Raw genomic sequence first — 26,234 nt, 5'->3', positions numbered from 1 at the left:
GGGGACAGTGCTGAGCTGGAAGTTTGGAACTAGGGTGAGGTGGGGGAAGGGGAAATGAGGAAACTGTTGAAGTCCACATTAATGCCCTGGGGTTGAAGTGTTCCGAGGCAGAAGATGAGGCGTTCTTCCTCCAGGCGTCTGGTGTTGAGGGAGCGTAGGTGAAGGTGGCCCAGGACCTCAATGTCCTCAGCAGAGTGGGAGGGGGAGTTGAAATGTTGGGCCACAGGGCGGTGTGGTTGATTGGTGCGGGTGTCCCGCAGATGTTCCCTAAAGCGCTCTGCCAGGAGGCGTCCAGTCTCCCCTCCGTAGTGCTTGCCTAGGCAGCATCAAAGGCAGCATTTGCATGAGATATAATGAACAAGGAAGAACATTCACTTTGACCAGAGGTATTCTACTCAACCAGGATATCGGAGGATCCTCCCAGCGCTGAAGATCCTGCCTTATCATCTTTAGCAACTGCATAAATTTAGCTTTATATAATTGACTAAAGGCCGGGGTGATAAAAATGCCTAAATACAAGAAACCTCCCTGTGACCACCCCAAGATCGGACATTCTAGTAAGGTCCCCCCACAGGCATGGCCTCTGACTTCATAAAATTTTATACCCCAAAAATGAATCAAATAAATGAATCACTTGTGTTAAATGGGGCACAGATGAAATTGGATCAGTTAAAAAGAGAAGAACGTCATCTGTGTAAAGGCTGATCATATGCCTGCCTGATCCTACCTCCAGGGCAATTATGTTGGGATCCCTCCAGATGGCCTCTACCAGTGGTTCAATCACCAATGTAAATAATAATGGCAAGACAGGGCACTCTTGTCAGCTGCCCCGCTGATACTCAAATTGTCTGACCTCATACCAACAATGAGAACCGCTGCTTTTGGGTCACTATATAACACTGCTACCCACCTGGCAAAAACCCCTCCAAGACCAAACTGCTCCAGGCCATAAAAGAGGTATGGCAACTCCCCCCAGTCAAACGCCTTCTCTGCATCCAGAGAGACTACCAAGCCCGGAATCGACCCTTGCTGGCATACCTGGACCATGTTTTATAGTCTAATGTTATTAGTAGAGCTACAACCTGTCTGGTCCTCCCTTACAATGAAGGGCAAAACCGTCTCCAACCTCAATGCCAGCATTTTTGACAGAATTTAAAAATCCATACTTAGAAACGGTATGGGCCTGTACAAAGTGCAACCCTGTAGCACTTTCCCTTTCTTGAGAATAAGAGAAATATTTGCTTCTTTCAGAGAGGATGGGAAGCAGTCCTGACTGTACCAGTAGTTGTACATATCCAACAGTGCCCCCTCCCCCCAGCGTATCTATAGACTTCTTGTAAACCTCACTTTGAAATCTATCGGGGCCGGGCACTTTGCCACTCTGGAGCTGTCTCACCACCTCCTGTATTTCTTGGATTGTCAGGCATTCAGAAAAGACGCCTGCTCTGAAGTTACTCCTGGAAGGTCCCAGAGTCTTAAGAAAGGACTCCATCTTCACCAATCTGTCCTCACAGTCCTCCGACCGGTACAGCTAAAAGTAGAATTTCCGAAATGCTGTATAGACTGACTGTGTGGAGTTTGCACATTCTCCCTGTGTCTGCGTGGGTTTCCTCCGGGTGCTCCGGTTTCCTCCCACAGTCCAAAGATGTGCAGGTCAGGTGAATTGGCCATGCTAAATTGCTCGTAGTGTTAGGTAAGGGGTAAATGTAGGGGTATGGGTGGGTTACGCTTCGGCGGGTCGGTGTGGACTTGTTGGGCCGAAGGGCCTGTTTCCACACTGTAATGTAATGTAATGTAATCTAATCTAATTATCCTTTTGGCATCGCTAGTAAGACATACCAATTTCTAAAGTGAAGTTATGGTTTAAGTTTCAGCGCAAACTCATTTTCATTACCATGCAGGTAAAATCTTCCATGAACCAGTGATATTGGGCTGCAGTGAGAGAACACAATTTTTAACTTTGCTTTGTAGAATATTGTTTTGATAAATTTAAAAGTAATAATCTGGTGTAATTTGATCAATGGGTTTATCACAAAAATGAGCATCTTAAATTAATGTTTCCTGATTAAAAATCAGTGAAAATGACTTTAAAACAAAACATTTACTGGCTTAACTGGTAAGTCAGTTTCTTTGATAAAACAATTTTATTTTAATATTTAAAAGCTTTTAAAATGAGCCAACTTGTGCTTGTGCATTAAAAACTACTAGCTCATTGTGAAGAGTTTTCTCAATGATTCGCAATTACAGAAAACTCACCATCCTTATTATTTTAATCTGGGGATCTGGCCATTTTTGTGGAGAGGGATACCGTCCAGTCCTGGTTTTTAAACCTGGAGAAGAGGTCACAAAAATTTGATTTACACTGGTCATAATTAACACTGAAATTCCTTGCTTTTTTTGTGTTGTTTTGGTTGCTGTTGGACAAATTGCACTGATAAAGCCAATACAAAATAGCAGAAGCTGCTGGTGGGAATGACTACTCCCACTATAATTTATCAGGTGCTCATAAACTGAGCAATGTTTTCTTGGATGAACTGGCTGGATTTATTGTCTGGATCCCTGATTACATTAGCACTGTGAATATTGCTGGAGTTGTGTAATTGAGTCACTTGATTATTCTGCCAGAATAAAACAGTTTATAGAAATGTTTACATCAACGTGGTGGATAATTTGGCTGGAAGAATTTTGAATTAAAAATAAACATGTTAGAAAGTTCATCATAATTATCCCATTTGGACAACTTCCCTCCATTTCATCCAGCTACCCTATAACCATCAGAAGTACATACGATTATAGAGACTCTTCAGAACTTGAGTAATAATATTGACGTGGAGAAGCATCTGAATATAGCACCTTGAATACAATTAAATGGCCCTCATAATATCAGACATTATTTTAATCCAAGCATTATATGGAGTTATTATGACATGTAGCAAATGCTTGGTCAAACAGGTTGGTTCTAAAGAGTATTTTGAAGAAGGTTGTTGGATTGGAGGCGATTTCAAAGATGGGGAAGAGATGGGGGCTTGCAAAAGATTTTTGAGTATGAATTGTCACACAATTGAGTCAACGAATTGTCACACAATTGAGTTTCAGCATCCATTGTATGTAAGTATTGGTTCATAATACTGGTCTGCTGATTGCAGAACAACCCAAACGATACTCAGCAGCTTGGTTTCAGGTGTCGCCATTTAATTATCAGAGGAGAATGCATTCTCAAGTAATATGAGGCACAAGAAGTGAGCCATGAAGCAGTGACTCTGAAGAGCCTGTAAGTATTTAACTAGTGGTGGTGGGTGCTGGGAATGTGTATTATTATATAAGTGAGCATGTATTCACTTGTTGAAAGATGGGAAAAGTTCTGTCTGAGCTTTGTGAGAAAACTCTGACATTCCACATCTCATAGCCACTACATCTTCCCACAATCACACAAAAGTAAATGTGTGATGGAATTAAGGAGAAAAGACACCTTTGTCCTGGACACCTGGAATGAACAGGCTTTGAAACAATCCAATGTCTTTCTTTACAAAACTTGCAAAGCTAAGTAAATAACTGAGAATTTAATGGACTCCTGTAAGTTATGATCTATAGACTTTAATACAAATTATAGAGAGCAGTAAATGTTTCATTATTATTCTGCAAATTATAGAAATCTGCATTTTGCAACTTAATATAATTATTTGCATACTGAAAGTTCTTTATGCATTTTTAAAATGTTATGCTTCATTTTTATTAGAATGATAATCTATAACAATGTTATGAATTATGATAACTTATTTTTGTATTGTCATCACTATATTAATGATTTATCAATAAACGATAACTAGCTGAACTTTGAGTTTCCTGTTCAATTTGCAGAACATCCGGCGGCCTCAATACAAAGGCAAATGCAGCTCTACCAAGGCATCCTCCAGACCATTCAAAACTGTGAGTTGTTTTTTGCATTTTACATAAAATTAAAATTAAGAAGGACTAGCATTTTGAAATAAAGTAAACATTTGGCTACATATTGAGGTAGTAAATGCATTTCAATATTATTCTTAAATTAACCTTGTGCCTAATTAAAATTTTCCTTTTTATTCTGCAGATTGCAGTTTGCACCATTGTATAATGGGTGGTATTTATGGGCCTATTGGAATATGTAGTAGGTTTGTACATTTTAATAAACTCACTTATATTAAAACTTGTCATTATGTCCTACCTTGAAGATTAAATCAGTGCAGCAGCCGCCCCGTATCCCTCTAAACTCTTCCTATTCATATAACTATCCAGATGCCTTTTAAAATCTGCAACTACCACCACTTCCTCTGGCAGCTCATTCCATACACACATCATCCTCTGCGTGAAAAGGTTGCCCCTTAGGTCCCTTTTTAAATCTTTCCCCTCTCACCATAAATCTATGCTCTCTAGTTCTGGACTCCTCCAACCCAGGGAAAAGATCTTGTCTGTTTATTCTATCCATGCCCCTCATGATGTTATAAACCTCAGCCTCCATCGCTCCAGAAAAAACAGCCCCAGCCTATTCAGCCTCTCCCTATAGCTCATATCCTCCAATCCTGGCAATATCCTTGTAAATCATTTCTGAATTCTTTCAAGTTTCACAATATCCTTCCAATAGAAAGGAGACCAGAATTGCATGCAAAATTCCAAAAGTGGCCTAACCAATGTCCTGTACAGCCACAACATGACCTTCCAACTCCTGTACTCAATACTCTGACCAATAAAGGAAACCATACCAAACGCCTTCTTCGCTATCCTATCTACCTGCGACTCCACATTCAAGGAACAATGAACCTGTACTCACAAAGTCTCTTTGTTCAGCGACACTCCCTAAGACCTTACCATTAAGTGTATAAGTCCTGCTAAGATTTGCTTTCCCAAAGTGCAGCACCTCACATTTATCTAAATTAAACTCCATCTGCCACTTCTCAGCCCATTGGCCCATCTGAAGAAGATCCCGTTGTAATCTGAGGTAACCCTCTTCGCTGTCCACTACACCTCCAATTTTGGTGTCATCTGCAACTTTACTAACCATACCTCTTCTGCTCACATCCAAATCATTTATATAAATGATGAAAAGTAGTGGACCCAGTACCGATCCTTGTGGCACAGCACTGATCACAGCCCTCCAGTCTGAAAAGCAACACTCCACTACTACCCTCTGTCTTCTACTTTTGAGCCAGTTCTGTATCCAAATGGCTAGTTCTCCCTGTATTCTGTGAGATCTAACCTTGCTAATCAGTCTCCCATGGGGAACCTTGTTGAACGCCTTACTGAAGTCCGTATAGATCACATCTATCGCTCTGCCCTCATAAATCCTCTTTGTTACTTCTTCAAAAAACTCAATTAAGTTTGTGAGACATGATTTCCCACACACAAAGACATTATTTTAATCCAGGCATTATATGGAGTTAATCCTTAATCAGTCCCTGCCTTTCCGAATACATGTACATCCTATTCCTTAGGATTCCTTCCAACAACTTGCCCACCACCGACGTCAGGCTCACTGGTCCACAGTTCCCTGGCTTGTCCTTGCCACCCTTTTTAAACAGTGACATCATGTTAGCCAATCTCTAGTCTTCTGGCACCTCACCTGTGACTATCAATGATACAAATATCTCAGCAAGGGGCCGAGCAATCACTTCCCTAGTTTCCCACAGAGTTGAAGGCTTCCCATTTTCCAGCTGTCCCTTTACCTGCAAGCATCTGTCCCCAATCAACTTTTGAAGGTTCTTGCCTAATACCATCAAATTAGGCTTTTTTCCCATTTAGAACTTCAACTTTTCGATCTGATCTATGTTTTTCCATCACTATTTTAAAACTAATAGAATTATGGTCACAGGCCTCAAAATGCTCCCAAGAGTAAGTCAAGTTTTGCACCTTCTCTAGTAGGTACATCCACATACTGAATCAGAAAGTCTTCTTGTACATGCTTAACAAATTCCTCTCCATCTAAACCCTTAACGCTATGGTAGTCCCAGTCTATGTTTGGAAAGTTAAAATCCCCTACCATAACCACCGTATTATTCTTACAGATAACTGAGATCTTCTTATAAATTTGTTTCTTAATTTGCCTCTGACTATTACGGGGTCTATAATGCAATCTCAATAAGGTGATTATTCCTTTCATATTTCTCAGTTTCACCCAAATAACTTCCCTGGATGTATTTCCAGGAATATCCTCCCTCAGTACAGCTGTAATGCTATCCATTACCAAAAACGCCACTCTCCCTCCTCTCTTGCTTCCCTTTCTGTCCTTCCTGTCGCATTTGTATCCTGAACATAGTCCTGTTTATTCCTGAGCCATGTTTCTGTAATCGCTATGATATCCCAGTTCCATGTTCCTAACCATGCCCTGAATTCATCTGCCTTCCCTGTTAGGCCCCTTGCATTGAAATAAATGCAATTTTCTACAGTAGGGTGATGGTGTTGTACTGTGTCTGGAATTGTTGCACTACTCTGACCACTGTCTGATGTAGGGTGGATGTGGCTGTCTCATATTCTGTGAAAATCATACTTAGTCTTAGTTCTTGTCTCAAGTAAGATCAATTCATCTTATTCCTCCGAATGTTCTTGAAGGTGTTCTGACAATAAAAGATCTTTAGTTGATCTGTTTCTCTGATGACCATAGCATCTGATTTCTTGTCCCTTAACCAGACTATCTGTTCAGGCTTTAAAGTCGACAAAACGTTTCTCTCTTTCTACAATTGTATAATCTCTGCTGCTTTTTTGCTGTGGGGTTTTCTCTAGTTGTTTACTTTCTTGTGGCCTTGAGGTTGTGTTCTAAAACTGGTACATCCATTTTTAACCCCTCTCTATACTAAAAATTCTGAAGTACTTTCTTCCATGCTATGTCTTAGCAGAATATCATCAACTTTGGATCTACAGAAAATGAAAACAGGCTGAGTTTACAGGACCGTTAGAGTCAGAGCCATACTGCATGGAAACAAGCCTGACTCATATGTGTCAACCAGGTTTCTGAAATTGAACTAGTCCCATTTGCCTGCATTTGGACCACATCCCTCTCAACCTTTCCTATCCATGTACCTGTTCAAATGTCTTTTAAATGTAGTAATTGTACCCATCTCTATCACTTCCTTTAGCATCTTGCTGCATATATGCATCACCGTCTGTGTAGGAAACATTGTCCCTCAGGTCCTTTTCAGATCTTTCCCCTTTCACTTTAAGCCTATGCCATATAGTTTTGGACTCCCTTACCTTTGGGAAAAAACCTTGGCTATTCACCTTATCTATGCCTCTCATGATTTCATAAACCTCTATGAGATCACCCCTCAGCCTCCCACGCTCCAGGGGAGAAAAGTCCAAGCCTGTTCAGCTTCTGCTTATAACTGAAACCATTCAGACTCAGTAACACCCTCATAAATTGTTTTTGCAACTTTTCCAATGTAATAACATCTTTCCTAGGGCAGGAGGACTAGAATTGTACGTAGTACTCCAAATGTGTGTACTGCAATACTTTGCATACACAGCTGAAGCCATTCTATAATGCTGAAGTAGCTGCTTCAGGAGCTCCTGAGCTCCCAATTTTGTCTTCATTACATGTCAGATGCATGAGATAAAAGCAGGATCTCTATTGCAGCTGCCATCCCTGGGGCCTACCATGCCTGACTGACCTGGATGAGGTCTTGGGTTTTGCTTCTTACCGACAATGTATTCTGATCCTTCACTGTCTTCCAGAATATTGCTGGTTCGTGGCTTCAAAGTTTTCTGAGGGTCTTTTTTTCTGTCCTTTGTAGTTTTGCTGTTTTGTAGCCCCATAATTGAAGTCTTCTGAGGTCTTTTCCCTTGCATTTGTAGTCTTCTCATTTTCCAGCTTTTTGGCTCAAACTCTTCAAAGGACTTGGCTTTTGTTCAGTGTGTTCCCTTTTCAGCTCTATCCTTTAGATTCTGTTTTAGCTTCAGATGCTAACTCTGGGGTATTTTTCCCTCACTGTCACCGTGCTCTATGATGGGCTTTTAGCCACACTGCTACCTGCACGTTAAGATACAGGCCTGGAGTCCCTCAGCTTGTGGGTGTATATACTTACACTATCCCTGTGCTTGTTCGGTTCTTATCTCCAAGTAATGTTCTTCAACTCTTTGTGTACAATATCATTCTTTATTTACATTTGTATTAGGGTATCAAATACAGCTCTCTAGTATTGACATGTCGAACTCTCCTGTCCATGTGCTTATTCAAGACTGATGTCTTCTCTGTTACTGATAGCAGAGTTATGTGATCCGGCACAGTGGCTCAGTGGTTAGTACTGCTGACTCACGACGCCAGGAATCCACGCTCAATTCCAACTTCGGGCTGTCTGTGGAGTTTGCACATTCTCCCTGTGTCTGCGTGAGTTTCCTCCGGGTGCTCCAGTTTCCTCCTACGGTGACCATGCTAAATTGCCCATAGTGTTCAGGGATGTATAAGTTAGGTGCATTAGTCAGGGGTAAATATCGGGTAGGGGAATGGGTCTCGGTGGGTTACTCTTCGGAGGGTCGGTGTGGACTTGTTGGGCCGAAGGGCCTGTTTCCACACTGTAGGGATTCTAATCTACATCATCATGACTTACATGAATCTCATTATGCTGTCATAAAGTTTATTTGTTAAATGGGTGGGTGTCTGCAACTGTTAGTGAATCGAAGAACATACTAATCTGGAGCAGAAATAGGACATTCAGACTCATTGAACCTGCTGTGTCATTTAATCCGATCATGGCTAACCTGACTGTGGCTTCAACTCCACTTTCCTACTTATTCCCCATACCCATTGACTCCCTTGTTAATCAAGACTTTATCTATCCCTCCCTTAAAAACATATTCAATTATCCTGTCTCCACAGCTGCCTGGAGAAGAGAGTTCCAAAGATTTTAAACCCTCTGAGTACATCAAAACTCTTCTTATTATATCGGTGACTCCTTATTTTTAAATTGTGTCCTATGGTTCTACTCTTGCCCACTTGGAGAAACATCATTCTAGTATTTACCCTGCCAAGTCCCTCAAGATCTTATATGTTTCAATAAAATTACCTCACATTCTTATAAATTCCAGTGGATACAAGACCAGCCTGTCCAATCTTTCCTTATATGATCACCTCAGGAATCAGTGGACTCAACTTCCTTTGAATTTCTTCTGACATTGTTTCTTTAAATAAGGAGGCCAAAACTGAACACCACATTCAAGATGTGGCCTCACCAACACTCTATACAACTGTAGCAAATTCCTCCTCCTCCTCCTCCCCCCCCCCCCAACTTTTGACCCAACAGACCCATGCTGGTGGTTTTTTTTTAGATTACTTACAGTGTGGAAACAGGCCCTTCGGCCCAACAAGTCCACACCGACCCTCTGAAGAGCAACCCACCCAGACCCATTCCCCTACATTTACCCCTTCACCTAACATTACGGACAAGTTAGCGTGGCCAATTCACATAACCTGCACATTTTTTGGACTGTAGGAGGAAACCGGAGGAAACCCATGCACGGGGAGAATGTGCAAACTCCACACAGACAGTTGCCTGAGGTGGGAACTGAACCCGGGTCTCTGGCGCTGTGAGGCAGCAGTGCTAACCACTGTGCTACCGTGCCGCCTGTTTTTGTTCCTCACAAGCCTCTTGCCACACTTCATCATCTCCAGCTTAATTAGTATGTTCACTATAGCATCTCTTTCATTCTGTTCATCTTGAAACCTGACGCTATTTGTTCATCTCTGTGAGAAATGAAAGTTGAGTCAGAATGCTTCCAGGCAGGACCAGCTACAAAAATACAGCTGTAAACTGCACCCCTCATTCACTACTGAGCAAAAGAAAATGCCAGATGTAGGAGGAGATTCTTTTCGTTGGTATTGGATGTGAATGAGGATCAAAAATGACAAAAGTAATCCAGTTGTTCACTGCATTCAGGTTCTGGCCATCTTCAGCTTTCTCTCTTTTTGTATTTTAGATTCCCAGTATCTTTCATTTCAGGAAATCAGGCAGTTAATGTGACCTTGAGTTTAGCTAATTTATTAGGTCCATAAAAGGGTTTAGTGATCGCTTAGTTGGAGGGAAGCTGTTTTCTCTGGGGGTGCCAAGAACAAGCAATCAGAGCCATACTGTTCAAGAGTGTCACCGGGAAGTATTCCTTCACACAAGAGGGAATGGAAGTTTGGATCACTGTCCCCTCCGAATAGCTGTTGAGGCTGAGGACCTATAGGAAAATTCAAAACTGAAGTTGATAGGTATTTTGTTAGGCAAGGGCTATATTCACGGGTGCAAAACCAAGAATGGAGGGAGTTAAGGTATTAAGCAGCCACGCTCTCATTGAACGGTGAAATAGCCTCCTGCTGTTCCTGTGCTTCAATGATAGTTTGGGAGATTGTAACTTCTGTGACAGAATGTGAGAAATTCCAGGAATGTGGTATTGGATCTGGGGATTATTTTGTATTTAGTTTTAACATTCTCGAGTAAGAGATGGGGGCATTGCCTCATGTTCCGTACTTTTGATCATTGCACTGTGCCTCCTGACAAGAATAGAAAGACATGATTGAATGGGAGTAGTATGACTCTGGGCTGATGTGAATGTCAATGCGCACAAAGTGAACAGTGACCTACTGTTTTCTAGAATTGTAACAAGAGATGAGAAGATGAAAGGGGTGGGGGGTGAAATCAGACGATTTACAGTAAAATTGCAAATATTCTTCTATCTGTGGTTAGCTTAAAATAAGTCATTACTCATGTAAATCCAAGTGAGGAACAGTTGTCTGTGGTTATATTTTACACCACATTGATGCTGAACTAATGGTTGAATTGGTTTACCTCAGAGTTGACATCTGAGTCTGAGCCATGCGTGACAAAAGCTCAATCTCAAGAAAAAAGCATGTTGCTATTTTAAGTTCATTGTAAGTATAAATTCCTTATCAGTTAGCTTAGTGATTTGTCTGTAATCTTCCTAAATTAGAGTTGAGGTGATTGTTTTGACATTGTGAGTATATCAGCTGCTTTTCAGCAACTGCTACAGAGGAAAATGGCACCCAGATTCACACCATCATGGAGAAAGCTTTTTCCCCCCCCCAATTTGTTCCACTCCTCTACCTTTTCCCAAAAGCCTAGCAAATTCTTTCCTCCCCAAGTGTTTATTAAATCCTTTTGAAAGTTAGCATAGAATCAGTTTCCACCACCATCTCTTGCTGTGCATTCCAGGTCTCAATAACTCACTGTATAAAACAAAGGCTCTTCACTTTCCCCAACTCTGATTGTTTTTCTAATTTCATTATATCTGTGATCTCTGGTTACTGACCTTTCTATCACTGGAAACAGTTTCTCCCAATTTTCTCTGTCAACAGCCCTCAGACGTTTGAACAAAATGCTTACCCATTCTCACGTTCCTCCTTACCGTACAAGGTCCCAAATTCAACCTGCTGGTGAAGCTGTGCTTTACTTGTACTTCTTTCAAACTAGAATGTTGTATTTGCTGCTCTCAGTGCAGTCACTTTTACATTGGCCAGACCAAATAGATTTTGGGAGACCACTTTGTAGAACATTGCTAGTAGCTTGCCATTTCATTAAATCATCTTGCTCCCACGCTAACATTGCTGTCCTGCGCTGTACCAGACAGCAAGGTCTCTGAGAGGCTCAGGGATACAATCGCCAATGTGCAGAACAGGGAGGTGGCCACCTGTCTCATCAACCTGTACCAGTAGAAGGCCTTTGACAGGATATCACACATCCAAATGAGAGACATGGTCTCCAAAATGGGCTTTGGGGAGGTTATCTGCAATTGGATCTGACTGCTCTACACCAACGTCATTAGTGCAGTCTCAATCAATGGGTGGGAATCAGAAAGCTTCTTGATTAGATATGGAGTCAGACGGGGCTTCCCACTCTCTGCTACCTTGTTTTTATAGAGTCTGTAGAGTCTCCATAGAGCCAAGTTCATCAGGAAGGATGTGAGCCTGAGAGGGGTGACTATTCCAGCAGTAGAAATCTGCAGGTCAAGGCATCCCTGTAGACGGATGGTGATGCTGTTTTCTGCTTGGACCCTTTGTCAGTGCGCAGACTCATGAGCATTTGTAACCAGTTCAAACTGGCCTCAGGAGCCAAAGTAAATCTCGGCAAAAGGAGGCCATGTTCTTTGGCACCTGGGCCAACAGATCCTATATCCCCTTCACTGTCAGGACAGATTACCAGAGGGTGCTGGGAATATAGTATAGAGGGGTCAGGGCGTGTGCAAAATCTAGGGAGGAGTGTATCACCAGGGTGAGGTAGAAACTGGGCAGGTGGGAGCATTAGGTGTGAGGTACTGTTGGTGTTTCTGTATGTGGCACAGGTCTAGCACATCCCCTTGAACCTGCGCTTTTGCTGTCACCCAAGTCATTATCCATTTTATCTGGAGGTCAAAGCTGGACAGTGTCCACAGAGACTTATACAAAGGTCTGAATAAGGTGGGGAACAACGCCACCCTCTTCCTGATGGCCACCTCTGTGTCTGGCTGCATCAAGTTGTACATAGACCCTCAGTATGCGAACACCAAGTGTCACCATGTACTGAGGTTCTACCCGTCCCTGGTGTTGCAAAGGATGGGCCTGGCCTCAGTACCACAGAGTGCTCCAAGTTGTTGGAGCATTCTGTATCGTATGTCTTTCACAGAAAAACTTGCAAAGAAAATCAGCTTGGACCACAAGTTTATCAGGATGTGGTCAGCACTTAGCATCCTCAAGACCTTGTGGGAAAGACCAGGGTGAATCCTGTCATGTGATTCTCTGAGCAGATTGTCAAAGTCATTTAGCAGAATATTACCAGAACTTTGCAACGAGTACCAAGAAGTAGCTTGACAGCTTGTGAAAAGGGCACTGCCCATCAGATCCTTCATGTATGCCCAGTCAGGCAGGGCTTCCCACTCTCTGCTGCCTTGTTTGTACAGAGTCTTTAAAGTCTCTATAGAGCTGAGTTCATCAGGGAAAATGTGAGCCTGAGAGGGGTGACTATTCTAGGCATTAAAGCCTGCGGGTCAAGGCCTCGCTGTACATGGATGATGACACCGTTTTCTGCTTGGATCCTCTGTCAGTGCGCAGACTCATGAGCATTTGTAACCTGCCCGCAAAGCAGCTGTGCTGGTGTGGAGACTGTCACACATCTACTTCTGGAATGTACCTTTGCAAAGAAGGTCTGGAGAGTGATGCAATGGTTTTCACCAAGGTTCATCCTGAGAACTCCACGATACAGGACTCTGTGCTTTACAGGCTGTTCCCTGGGACCCACACCAAGACAAACATCGACTGTGCCTGGAGGACCATCAACTTGGTGAAAGGCACTTTTTGGTCTGCCTGAAACCTGTTGTTATTCCAGTGGAAAGTGTTGACCTTGACTGAGTGTTGCAGACCGGCACATTCCAATATCCAGGACTATGTACTAAGAGACACATTAAAGCTGGGGGCAGCTGTTGCCAAGACACAGTGGGGAGAGACCACTGTCTGAGGTCTTTTGGCAATGTATAATGAGGGTCTGCTAAGTTCTTAGACCCCCCCCCCGACTCAAAATTAATGTAAATAGTTTCCTACATGAGTAGAAAATGCCTTTGTTTTGCAACTGCAGGAAAGCTCTGAGGAAAGTGAAATTCCAATGGGTTTGATTTCTTTCTCCCTGCAAAGAGTATTCAGAACTGTTATAGGACCTGTTATCTATACTTACAAGGAAAAAATGTCCTTGGTCTGCTACAGTGTTCCAACAAAGCTCAACAGAAGCTGGAGGAACAACAACTCATTTTACCCTTAGACATTTCACAGCCTTGAAGTCTCAATATTGAGTTCCACAGCTTCAGAGTATAACCTCTATGCTGCACGTTTCTCCCATCATCACCATCCACCAGCCTTACTAGAAAATACTACCGTTAAATTTGTAGATGACATGAAAGTACGTGGGAAAGTAAGTTTGCAATGAAGAAGTGAGAAATTTACAAATAGATATGGATAGGTTCAGTGAATGAGCAAAAATTTGGCAAATGGAGTTTATGTAGACAGTGTGAGATTATCCAAGTTGGCTGGAGAAATAGAAAGGCAACTTATTATCTAAATGGTGAGAAACCTCCATGTGCTTTGGTGCAGAGGGATCTGCGTGTCTTTGTGCATGAATCGCAGAAAACTAATGTGCACGTCCAGCAGGTAATTAGGAAGGCAAATGGAATTTTGGCATTTATTGCTAAAGGAATAGAGTATAAAAGACAGAATGTGTTGCTGCAACTGTACAAGGCATTCGTGAGACTGCACCCAGAATGTTGTGTACAATTTTGGTCCCAACATTTGAGGAGGGATGCAGTTGTATTGGAGGCAGTTCAAAGGAGGTTTACACCATTGATTCCAGTGATGAGAGGTTGTCTTAAGGAGAGATAGTGAGCAGTTTAGACCTATACTGTCTGGAGTTTAGAAGAATGAGAGGAGACCTAATTGAGGTATGTAACATGCCAAGGGAGACTGATAAAGCAAATGTCGAAAGGATGTTCCATCATGTAGGGCAATCTGGAGCAACAGGTCATAGTTTTAAGATAAGGGATAGCAGATTTAAAACAGATGAGAAATTGCTTCTCTCAAAGTGTTGTAAGTCTGTGAAATTTTCTTTTTCAGTGTGTAGTGGATGCTGGGACATTGAGTAAATTTAAGGGGGGATAGACAGATTTTTAATTTGTAATTGGTCAAAGGGCTATGGAGAATGGGTAGGAAAGTGGAGTTGAGACCACGATGAGGTCAGCCATGATCACAGCAAATGGCAGGGCACGGTTGAGGGGCTGAATGGCCTAGTCCTGCTCCTCGCTCATATGTTCTTGTTTGCTTTTCTTGCAGCTCTCATCTTCTCCTTTCCTCAGCTAACATTTACACCTATTTTACATATCTTTCACTCCTTTACCTACCATTATCACTGCTTTTCTTTTGCTCTGGACATGTCCACCACTTGTTCCACTTGCTATTCCTCCCCCTTTCTCAAGAACGAGAACCATAATGTTCCAGTTCCTTTCAGTTTTGCAGAAGAGTTATACTGGACTCAAAACATTAATTCTGTTTCTGTCTCCACAGATGCTTCCAACTTTTGAGTTTCACTATTTTATTTCAGATTTTCAACTTGTGAAATATTCTGCTTTTATTCAATTAAATTTCCCCCTGTTGAGTAGGGTAATGATTCTGGAAGAGTTAATACTGAAGACTGTTTTAAGACCCATCCAATCTGATGAAGACATACAGTCATGAATGGAGAATCATGGAGTAGAGCATTAGTTCTCATTGCTGCCAGACTTTGACATGATGCATCATCATCCTGGACAATATTATTCTGATTAGATCTTTATAAATTTCTGTTCTAGTTTTGTAAATTTAGATTGACTGTTAAATTTTGGTTTTGTTTTGAGCGCCACAAGGGGTTGTTTAACTTGATTAAAATGTTTTCTTTTAGTCCACCATTTTTTGTCATTTATCTAAATGATGTGGATATGAATATAGCAGGTATGGTCAGTACATTTGCCGATGACACCAAAATTGGAGGTGTAGTGGACAGTGAAGAAGGTTACCTCAGAGTACATTGGGACTTTGATCAGCTGGGTTGATGGGCCAAGGGGCAGAAAAAAGTTTAGATAAATGTGAGCTGCTACATGGGCAAATCAGGGCAGGACCTAAACACTTAATGGTGAGGTCCTTTGAAGTGTTGCTGAACAAAGAGACCTTAGTGTGCAGGTTCCTAGTTCCATGCAAGTGGAGTCGCAGGTAGATAGTGTAGTGAAGAAGGCTTTTGTTGGGCTTGCCTTGAGTGGCGCATTGAGTATAGAAGTTGGGAGGTCATGTTGCTACCTACACCAAGTTGGTTAGGTCACTTTTGGAATATACATTCAGTTCTGGGCTCCCTGCTGTAGGACACATGTTGTTAAACTTGAAAAGGTTCAGAAAAGATTTATAAGGATGTTACCAGGGTTGGGAGGTTTGAGCTATAGGTAGAGGCTGAATAGGCTGGGGCTATTTTCCCTGTATTGTCAGAGACTGAGAGACCTTAGAGAAGTTTATAAAATTATGAGGGACATGGCTAAGGTGATTAGACAGGGTCTTTTCCCCAGGGTAGGGGAGTGCAAAACTAGAGGACATAGGTTAAAGACACCTAAGGGGCAACTTTTTCATGGAGAGGGTAATGGTGTATGGAATGAACTGTCAGAGGAAGGGGTGGAAGCTGATACAATTACAACATTTAAAAGATATCTGGATGAGTATATGAATAGGAAGGGTTTAGAGTGATATGGGCTAAAAGCCGGCAAATGGGACTCGATTAGATTAGGATATCTGGTTGGCACGGACGAGTTGGACTGAAGAGTCTGATTCCGTGCTGTACATCTCCATGACTTTGTAACTCTGTGAGGTTAAGAAGACAGGTTGGTGGCAGCACTCTACCTGAGGTACAAGCTGGTTGTTTCCACAGGCACGCAACAAACCTCTCTTCTTTCTCCTGCCTGGAGCAGTTGTATTTTTTAAAGTTTCTTTCCATGGAGTTAATTTGCTCTTCTCTATTACTGTTCTTGTAAATCTCTTCAACACTCATTCCTTGTGTGTAATGAATACTGGTTTGGTTTGTGGAGCTTTTCCTTTGGAGAATCACTATTTCCACTTTTCCTTTATGGCCCCTATTAGGGCTGTCAACTCTTTATTTTATGCAATAAAGAAAACACAGTATAATACTGATAATGCCAGTATAACACTGATAATGGCAGCGGAATACTTATAATAGAAGGAACCTGCTGATAGGAAAAGAAAGTGCTGCCTTAAAATAAGGCAGACTGCTTGTAATCTCTCACTCAATATGAATACTTTGTTCTTAATGTCCTTTCTTATAGATTGCAATTGCCATCTGAACATTTAAATTTAGCTAAAGATTACTGCATTAGTATTACTATCAAGAATGTACATTAAGAGGTCATTACGAAGCATTGAAGCTGTAAATAGGAACTTCTTATCCATACAGATACTAAATTCTCTTTATTCAATAAACTTTACAAGCGCTGACTGGAATTTTATTGGAAGATGTGGTTCCAAGAGCCTGCACACATCTCTTAGCATGAGCTTATTTTATATTGTTATGTGCACTCTCTCATCTTCCATCATACCCTCAAATGAAGAACTTGAACATCAAATAGAAAACGCTGGAAACATGTCGCAGGTCAGGCGACAATGTGGAAGGAGGAAGCCTGGTGTAAGGTCAGAGAGCTGAAAGTTTGCTGTGTGACTCCTCCTTCAGCTGGTACCCCCTTGTCTCCCTGGCAGTCAGAGGTACATGGAGCGAAATCACAGTCTCTCTCATCTTGCCATCTGATGCTGAGTCCCCATGGCTAGAGTGTTGGAGTGCATGCCCATGCACATATCCAGCAGAAATGACTGGATCGTAGTGTCCATGGTAGTCACTAACCTGTCCATGCAGAGAAACAGCCAAATGTATGCATGCTGGAGCCAGTACTGCTCTGACAAAATTGGTGGATCCCACCAAACTTTGATCCAGTTTATTCAGTATCTCTGACAAGCCTGCTGGCTTTTCCTGTGTCTGTTTGTGCATTTGACAATGATTAATAACTGAGATAATCTCTGGCAGTCCTCTGAGTGCCAGAGACCACTGGGGTGTTCCTTGCTCAAAAATGCTGAGGAGACCAGTCAGTGATGTAGTCCCCAAACTGAGCTCCAGAGTCTAATCTAACGAGTGTACCCACTGAGGTGAAACCCTGTGAGCTGGAGTTGGGTCCAGCTGAAAACCTTAGCAGTACATTTCAGAGTGTTCAGCGGAGAGCTCCTTAGAGGTGGAGGTGGAGCTGATAATCTTTGGTTCTGGATCAATGGTGCTGGAAGAGCACAGCAATTCAGGCAGCATCGAGGAGCTTCAGCAAAATCAACGTTTCGGGCAAACGTTTTGCTGAAGCTCCTCGATGCTGCCTGAATTGCTGTGCTCTTCCAGCACCATTGATCCAGAATCTGGTTTCCAGCATCTGCAGTCATTGTTTTTACCTTGATAATCTTTGGTGCTGATCCTTCTCAGTGGTACACTGGGTGTCTCTCATGATTGCACAAGGGAATCAGTTGAGAATGAGATGTTTGAGAGGGTAAATGCATGTGTGGATTGAGAGTGCATTTGCCTTGTTGGTTGATGGGAATGTGAGCAGTACCAGTACCATGAGGTTTCTTGGGTTGACTGGCAATTGACTCCATTCACACTTCAGTTCACTTGAGAAGTTTCTCCTTCTGGGAAGTGATTAGCCTCTTTGTTGTCTTGGCCCAATTATGTGCAAGTCTGTGTGGCAATTAAGCAAAAGGATTGAGGGTGGTGAAAGTGGATGGAACAGTACTTGGTGGTGATTCATGCAAATGAGAGGTGGATAGCTAAAGCTACTGAGTTAGTAGAAAGTGCAGAGGACAGGAAGGGTTAGCAGTGGGTGAGAACCATCGACTGGGTGTGATGCATGCAATCGTGAGAGGTGAGATCAATGGCAGAGTTAGTGTGTTGCAACACACAAGTATTAAGTAGCAGAGAGAAGGTGTTTGCCTTTATCTTTGAAGAGTACAGTAGATCAGGGACAACTTCCTTCATTGCTGGGTGTCTTTCTGACTCAGGACATAGTACTGACCTGGGTTGCCATCTGGGTCCAAACTGGCTTGGGTTAGTGGTGGTCCAGAGGTAAAAGGTTAACCTTCCTCTCTGCCAGCCAGACCAGCAGCATGACTGGCTCCCTGCCTGCAGAGTGAGGAGTGAGCTTTCCTTTCCTTTCCTTTGCGCCGTATTGCTTAAGTACAACAGTGTGCGGGCAGCATCTGATGTGTTGTGCAGCTGGGCTGTAACTATGGTGCCAATGGCATGAATGTCACACTGAATGCACTTCCACCTCTCCTGCCATGTGATTCCATAAGATGGGTCCTATCGAGCTCAGTTGCATTGGTAATGAATTGACTGCATGAGAAAAGAGCCCTGGTGGATCAGACACCATGAATCTCACTTAAAGACATTTCACCTGAATGTGGGAGAATTCCAATCCATATTCCACTTTTGTTGTCTTGGGGAAACTGAAAAAAAATCACACTCATGTTTTCTGTCTTTGGTTGCAGCAAGACATGCTGAAATAGGACATAGAAATGTTACTTGGTTATTAATAAAAAGGGCATCTCACTGCAGATTAGAGGTCTTGTGGCAACATGGGTAGCATACCTACCTCTGAGTCAATCCGGTTCAACTCACGCCAGGACTTGATGGTCAAGGTAGGCGCATTTATAATGGAGCCAGACAGGTTGAGTATCACTCCTTCCAATACATGCCAATGGCAGGTGACAAGAGCAGGAGAGATTTCTCATCAGTCATGTGATGGAAATAAAATTGGAGCCACTCCTACCATCACTAATCATTGCTCTGGACTATAACTTGTAAAAGTGCATGTTGCTGCATCCTGAGTGAAATGTGACACACATATCACAAATTGCAAAGTTTTTGATTTTCTCTATGAATATGCCAATTGTTTTAAAAATCGTAAGAACTGTTGATGCTGTAAACCAGAAACAAAAACAGAAGTTGCTGGAAAATCTCAGCAGGTCTGGCAGCGTCTGTGAAGAGAGATCAGAGCTAACATTTCAGGTCAAGTGACCCTTCCTCAATTCTGAAGTCCCTTGAAGTCACTTGACCTGAAATGTTAACTCTGACATCTCTCCATACATGCTGGCTGAGCTCTTCCATCAATTTCTGTTGTCAATGCCAATTGTTTTACTCTGTTCCTATACAGGTGTTAGTTCTGTTCTATTTTTATCTCTTTTCAGGTATGCAGAGACAACCTATAATTATGATTTTATGCCTCCGCTCAATTTTATTCCGGCTCCAGTAAGTTTAACTTGACTTCTGCTAACTTTGTGTCCCAACTGTAAGCATATTTCTATGCACAGTATTGCTAACTGTCAAATTCCTGTACTCCTGTCCCCACCTCCCCAAGTGCTTCAGTATTGTTTACCTTGGCATCCATAAGGACTACTGTGCTTAATAGCTAGCAGAAGCTGGCCCACCGTCATCATCCGACCACTGTGACACCAGTAATTAGGCACCTCTGTAATCTTTTCCATTACAGCACTGCCAAGTGGAAATTTTTATGCTTAAAAGCCAAAACATAAGGTACTACAGTACAGTGCGTATTTTTCTGAATATTTCAGAATGAATATGCTTGATGCCACTTTAGGCAGACATGATCTCTCTGCTGTCAATAAAATTGCAATTAACGGTTTCTTCCAGTTTTGTTATAATTTTTCTACCAATGCAAAACACAAAGCGTGGAAGCTGGAAAGTACTGACATATTATCAACTTTGACAGTGCAAACCATTAAACTATTGAAACAGGAGAAGCTCTGAGCATGTCAAGCGTCAATTGTCAGCCACTGCTTATTGGATAACATTCTTGCCTCAGGGTCAAAGGTTGGTGAGTTTAACTCCCACTCAACAGCCTTGAGTACAAGATTCAGAGGTATTGTATGCTCAGAGATGTCATCTATCTTTTGATGAAATGGGTTAAACTAAGGCCTCAGATGAACAAGAAAGATTCTATGTTGCTACCTCTCCTATTTCCTAGAATGTTATTTATCTTTCAAATGATGTCACTAAAACAGATGATCACATTGATGATCACTGGGGCGGCACGGTGGCTCAGTGGTTAGCACTGCTGCCTCACAGCACCAGGGTCCCAGCTTCAGGTGACTGTCTGTGTGGAGTTTGCACATTTTCCCTGTGTCTGCGTGGGTTTCCTCCGGGTGCTCCGGTTTCCTCCCACAGTCTAAGGATATGCAGGTCAGGTGAAATGGCCATGCTAAATTGCTCATAGTGTTAGGTGCTTTAATCAGAGGGAAAATCAGTCTGGGTGGGTTTCTCTTCGGAGGGTCGGTGTGGACTTGTTGGGCCAAAGGGCCTGTTTCCACACTATAGATAATCTAATCTAATCTAATCTAATGTGGGATCTTGCTGTGCATAAATTGGAACACACTCCAAAAATATTTCATTGCCCATAAAGTATTTGTGGTGTGCTGACATCATGAATGACAATAGACAAATAAAATACTTGCTTCTCTATGTTGCTTCACAAACCCATATCCAACCGCCACACTCTCTCTGCAACAATGGAGATAATTCCCAGGTTCAGATTGAAAATGATGCACACTGCCAAACACACTCGCATAGATAGTTGTTGATATAATAGCAATGAGTTATTATTAGTTTTAGGTGGAGCCCAAATTCCTTCCACCCTTCCCCTCCAAATTTCAGTTTTCCCTGAAACCCACTTTCCCTTTCTCTTGTTGGTCCTTGGTGCTTGCAACTTCCTACACAACATCTATTGGTGTGGAACCATGCACTAAACCACGTGACTATGATGGAGACAAACATCATGTGATTGATCCCCTGAGGAACAATTGCCCTCTGAATCATTGCAAGAAGAGGAGGAGGCTGTTCAGCCCGTCAAATCTGTTATGCCATTCAATGAGATCATGGTTAGACATTGACATTTATCCCAGCTCTGTAACTTTGAATAGCCATGGCTAACAAAAATCAATCAGTGCCATTTTCAAGCTTTAAATTGACCTCCCAAATGATAATGAGTCTGTGCAATCCGTCCTCAAAATGTAACTCTTCTAGCTTCAGGACAATATAGGTAAATTTCTAGGATCGCAAGGGTAAGTGTCATGCAATGATCATGGTTAATATAATTTTACTTGCATTACTGAGATTGATCAAAGCAGTTTACAAATTTACTTTCCATATTGGCAATCATTCTGAGCATACAAAATCACCAGGCAGGAATGTCGTTTAGTCCACTCAGCCTGTTTCATACGTTGTGATGACTTTTCCTTTCATCCCCCTCTTCCCTTCTCCTCTTCTGCCTACAGGATGAGGTTCCCAAGGAACCTGTTGATTATAGAAGATGCCATTCACAATTTGTTGACACAGATGATTACCGTCGCCATGGCCGGAACACCTGGATGAATGAGAGCGGAATATATGCCAATTCTGAACTCAGGAAAGTCCTCTTCCCTCCGTCCAACCCAATAGCTACTCGTTTGAAGTAAATCTGCAATCTTCACCATGAACCTTCACACTTGAAGAGGAGCACTTACTTTTATTTGTGTATTTGCGTGACAATGCGTCTCAATTTATTCATTGCTTTTGGCAAATTTATAATACAGTTGACCATTGTACTGAGATTGTTTGTTAAGCAAATAGCAATGAAGGTATAACCTACTGCTTCTTAAATTGTTACAGTTGGTCAAAGTTGCACAGAATGTGATTTCCCCTTCCTCCACCGTCTTGCCTGGGGGCTTGGAATGAATGAGTTGTATAACTGCCTGACCAACTAACATTTAACCAGCTGAATTTGTCAAAAGTCAAGTCAAGATCATCGTCAAAGACCATAAACAGTTTGGAACATTTCTTGCTTCAGTTGCTGTGAACAATTGAGCAAAGGTTTGTTTGCAGATTGCAGCAATGCATTATAAACAGAGAAAAGTTCCATACTGTTGGTTCAAACTAAATGAAGTCTTTACAATTGAAATTCCATAATCAATAGAATTGTGATAATTGATCAACCTATATGTAGATTGCATACTTGACTGCATTCAACATTTTAAAAATATTTTACCCATTGATGCATACTGTGAAAGAAATAAGCATGAAAGTAATTTACATTCTATTGTACAGAATTAAGAACAAATGTGAATGTATGAGACTTCAATTTATAGAATACAGAATTGTTTGGAAACAGAGGCAGGTATGTTAGACAGTCAAGTAATCTCATTAATCCCAGTGTTGTTATTCAGTGATTAACTGACTGTGGGTCCAGTGGGTCTGTTTCTCTTCCATTGCTAGGATATGGGCATTCTGTATCAACTCAACTTTTCCAATGTACTACTGGATAACCTCGCATCTCACACCCTTTCTAAGCTTCAGCTTATCCAAAATTCTGCCTGCATTGTAAATGTGCAGGCTCCATTCACCCATCACCCATTGTGTTCTATGAATTATTGAGTTGGTTAATCAATGCTTTAGCTTTAAAATTGTCATTCCAACTCTCCATTTCTGTCATCATTCTTAACCCCATTCCAATCTATTTTTTTCTGCACTTATTCAACTCTGGCCTTTTAAGCATCCCCAATTTTAATTGCTCCCATCATTGGCATCCCTGCCTATAGCTGTGTGGACCCTAAGCTTTGGTCTACCCTTAGGAAACCTCTCCATCTTTCTCTCCTTCGTAAAACACTCTTTAAAATTGTAACTGTTTGACAAAGCCTTTGTTTCCTTAGGATCTTTTAAAAAATTGTAGGTGTTTGATAGGATGGATGTATGCTTCCACTTATTAGAATAATGAGAGAATATTAATATAAGATTGTTACCAATAAACCCAACAGAGAGTGCTGAGAATCTGGACTCATTATCACAGGGAGTGGATATGAATTTTACAGGAAGCTGTATAAACACTTAAGCCAGTAAGGAATAGAAAGATATGCTGATAGGGTGAGATGAGGAGAGGTGAAAGGAGATCACTTGGGCTGAGTGGCCTGTTTCTGTGCTGTAGAATCTGTGTAACTCCATGTAACGTATTTGTGATGAGAGCTGAAGTTCATTACTTACAGCTATAACACATTGTGGGAAGTCTCTTATGAATTGTGCAACCTCGTGAAGACAGCTTGAGACATTGCTTCAGCATTAAGGCTGCTAAGAAGTGCTAAGGTTATCAGTGGCTTCAATGCTGGAAGCTATCATGACTTGAGGGGATATTTTGATTAATATAACTTTTGGAGGTATTCATCTCATGGAAAATGTTAGGTATGACACTATCCAGTATCAGGATCAATGGTGCTGGAAGAGCACAGCAATTCAGGCAGCATCCGAGCAGCTTCAGCAAAATCGACGTTTTGGGCAAAAGCCCTTCATCAGGAATAAATGAAGGGCTTTTGCCCGAAACGTCGATTTTGCTGAAGCTGCTCGGATGCTGCCTGAACTGCTGTGCTCTTCCAGCACCATTGATCCAGAATCTGGTTTCCAGCATCTGCAGTCATTGTTTTTACCTGCTATCCAGTATCAGTAGAGGGCTCTGTCTTTCTGGGGAAAAGTAGTCCGTCTGCTTCCTCTTGGCACCTCTCATCACTTCAAGTGAGAGGGATCTCATCAGATCCTGACTTACCCTCCCCACCTCCACCACTTTAAATGCTGGGCTACTGATGGGGCATCTCTCTGGGTTCGAAGCCTGCAATGACAGCTTCCTCCAGTACCTCAGGCTGCGTAGGGGAAAACAGTTCTTCAGCATCATGCCACTTGGGAGTTTTGTTTTGTTTGGTTGGAATTACCAGAGCAACCAGAATCCTGGAATGATAGAGCACAGAAGGTGGCAATTTGGCCACTCATGCCTGAGCTGGCTCTTTGAAAGAGGTTTCAAATTCATCCCACGCTCTGCACTTTCCTGTAACTCTTCTTTTTCCTCTAAGTATTTATCCAATTCTGTTTCCACCACATATTCATGAATAGAAATCCTGATCACCATAATTTATTCCATAAAGGAAGTGCTTTCTTATGTTGCCAATCGTTTTAAATCTGTGAAGTCTGGTTACTAACTCTTCTGTCACTGGCAGTAGTTTTTCCCTGTTTGCTCTACTCAAACTCTTCATAATTTTGAACACCTCTATTAATCTTCCCTTTAACCTTTGTTGCTCTAAGGAGAGCAATTCCAGCTTCGTCAGTCTCCCCTGCGGCAGAACTCAAGGGACTGGCCCATTTTATCATGAAGGGAATTCAGGGGCAGTTCTTTTTGAGTTGGAAATTTGAGATAGGACCCTCGTAGAACACACGGTCCTTTGCAGACTTGCAAAATAATTGGTGACTCAGAATAATCTAGATAATTTTGTCCATTAATCCCCAGGTCTATAATCTATATATCAGAGCTCCTGCTCTTCAGTCATTTGAGCCATGCACCGCAAAGCAAAATATTCTCCATTTCCTCAGTGGAAAATCTACTTCATTTTTTTTTGGTAACCACATCATTAGAAAAAATAGATTTTCAAGAAATGGGTCTACATCTTTATTTTATTAAGGTTAACAGAAGTATTTTTGTACCATGTCCAGCTGAAATGTTCATTTGGAAAACATAAGTAATAGAAATTGTTTTCTAGTTTGTCCTTCCATGGAGGTTCTCATTTGATCCCTAATTCTGGCCACTTGACCATTCCTGATTTCTTTCATTCATTCCTTCGCCAATAGCCACGATATTAATTGCCTGGGCCCAAAAGTCCAGAATTCCTTACCTAAACCTCTCTGCTTCTCTATCTGCTTTTAAGAGTCCTTAAGGCCTACTCCTTTGACCCAATATTTGGTCAACTGACCTAATACCTCCTGATATATATGGGATGGCCAATAAATGCTGGCCAGCCAGTGACACTCGTATCCCACAAGTCAATAACAAAAGGTGTAATTTTGTTGGTAACATTTGTGGTGGAGTATCTTAGGATATTTTACTGTGATAAATGTGCTAATAAAAAAACAAGTTGCTGTTGTCTCCTTTCAGTTTGAGACAGAAACTAATGAAAACAGATGATAAAAGCATAAATTATGTTTGCCCCATTTTTTGGTGTTCCACAGACATTGTGCTGTGTGAATAAGAGACGAGAAAACTGAGCCACAACATTTACTTAGGCATAGAAATCCTGATCAAAATTGTCATACGTAGACTCTAGATTCAGCATGAACTGGCCTGAAAATTCCTGGATTATGGAATCCTTATGTCTCCCAACAACACCAAGTTGCCTTTATGTGGCATCTTTTTTGTGAGGCTAACGGGAGAAGTGGCAGGCATTATCCAAGAATATGTAACAAAGGAGAAATTCCTTGTGCATTAACAATCACCAAAACCTGTTGGATGATTCACACAATAATAACAATCATTTCTGGGCTAGGGTGGTTTGCAGGTAATTTGCCAGGGGAGGTTTAGCTACTTTCTGGATTAGTGGTGCTGGAAGAGCACAGCAATTCAGGCAGCATCCGAGGACAGGCAAAATCGACGTTTCGGGCAAAAGCCCTTCATCAGGAATAAAGGCAGAGAGCCTGAAGCGTGGAGAGATAAGCTAGAGGAGGGTGGGGGTGGGGAGAGAGTGGCATAGAGTACAATAGGTCAGGGGGGAAGGAGATGAAGGTGATAGGTCAGGGAGGAGAGGGGGGAGTGGATAGGTGGAAAAGGAGCTGGGCAGGTCCGACAAG

General features: G+C 41.9%; 1 protein-coding gene across 2 annotated transcripts in view; it reads left to right on the top strand.

The window, feature by feature from the left end:
• LOC122563187 (protein C9orf135-like) overlaps positions 1 to 23,811 on the top strand; it is a 47,746-nt gene extending 23,935 nt beyond the window's left edge. Inside the window, exons 4-6 of one of the 2 annotated variants that reach the window (XM_043716713.1) lie at positions 3,859 to 3,927; positions 19,778 to 19,838; positions 21,881 to 23,811. In XM_043716713.1, the coding sequence (XP_043572648.1) occupies positions 3,859 to 3,927; positions 19,778 to 19,838; positions 21,881 to 22,060 (310 nt within the window). In that variant the 3' untranslated portion in view covers positions 22,061 to 23,811. The remainder of the gene's footprint in view (positions 1 to 3,858; positions 3,928 to 19,777; positions 19,839 to 21,880) is intronic. The other variant, XM_043716724.1, reaches the window with a different exon arrangement.
• The last annotated feature ends 2,423 nt before the right edge of the window (positions 23,812 to 26,234 follow it).

The sequence above is a fragment of the Chiloscyllium plagiosum genome, chromosome 2 (genome assembly GCF_004010195.1).
Source record: "Chiloscyllium plagiosum isolate BGI_BamShark_2017 chromosome 2, ASM401019v2, whole genome shotgun sequence".
NCBI lineage: Eukaryota > Metazoa > Chordata > Chondrichthyes > Orectolobiformes > Hemiscylliidae > Chiloscyllium > Chiloscyllium plagiosum.
Note: the sequence above shows the minus strand (reverse complement) of the source record. Positions and strands in the feature narration are given on the sequence as shown.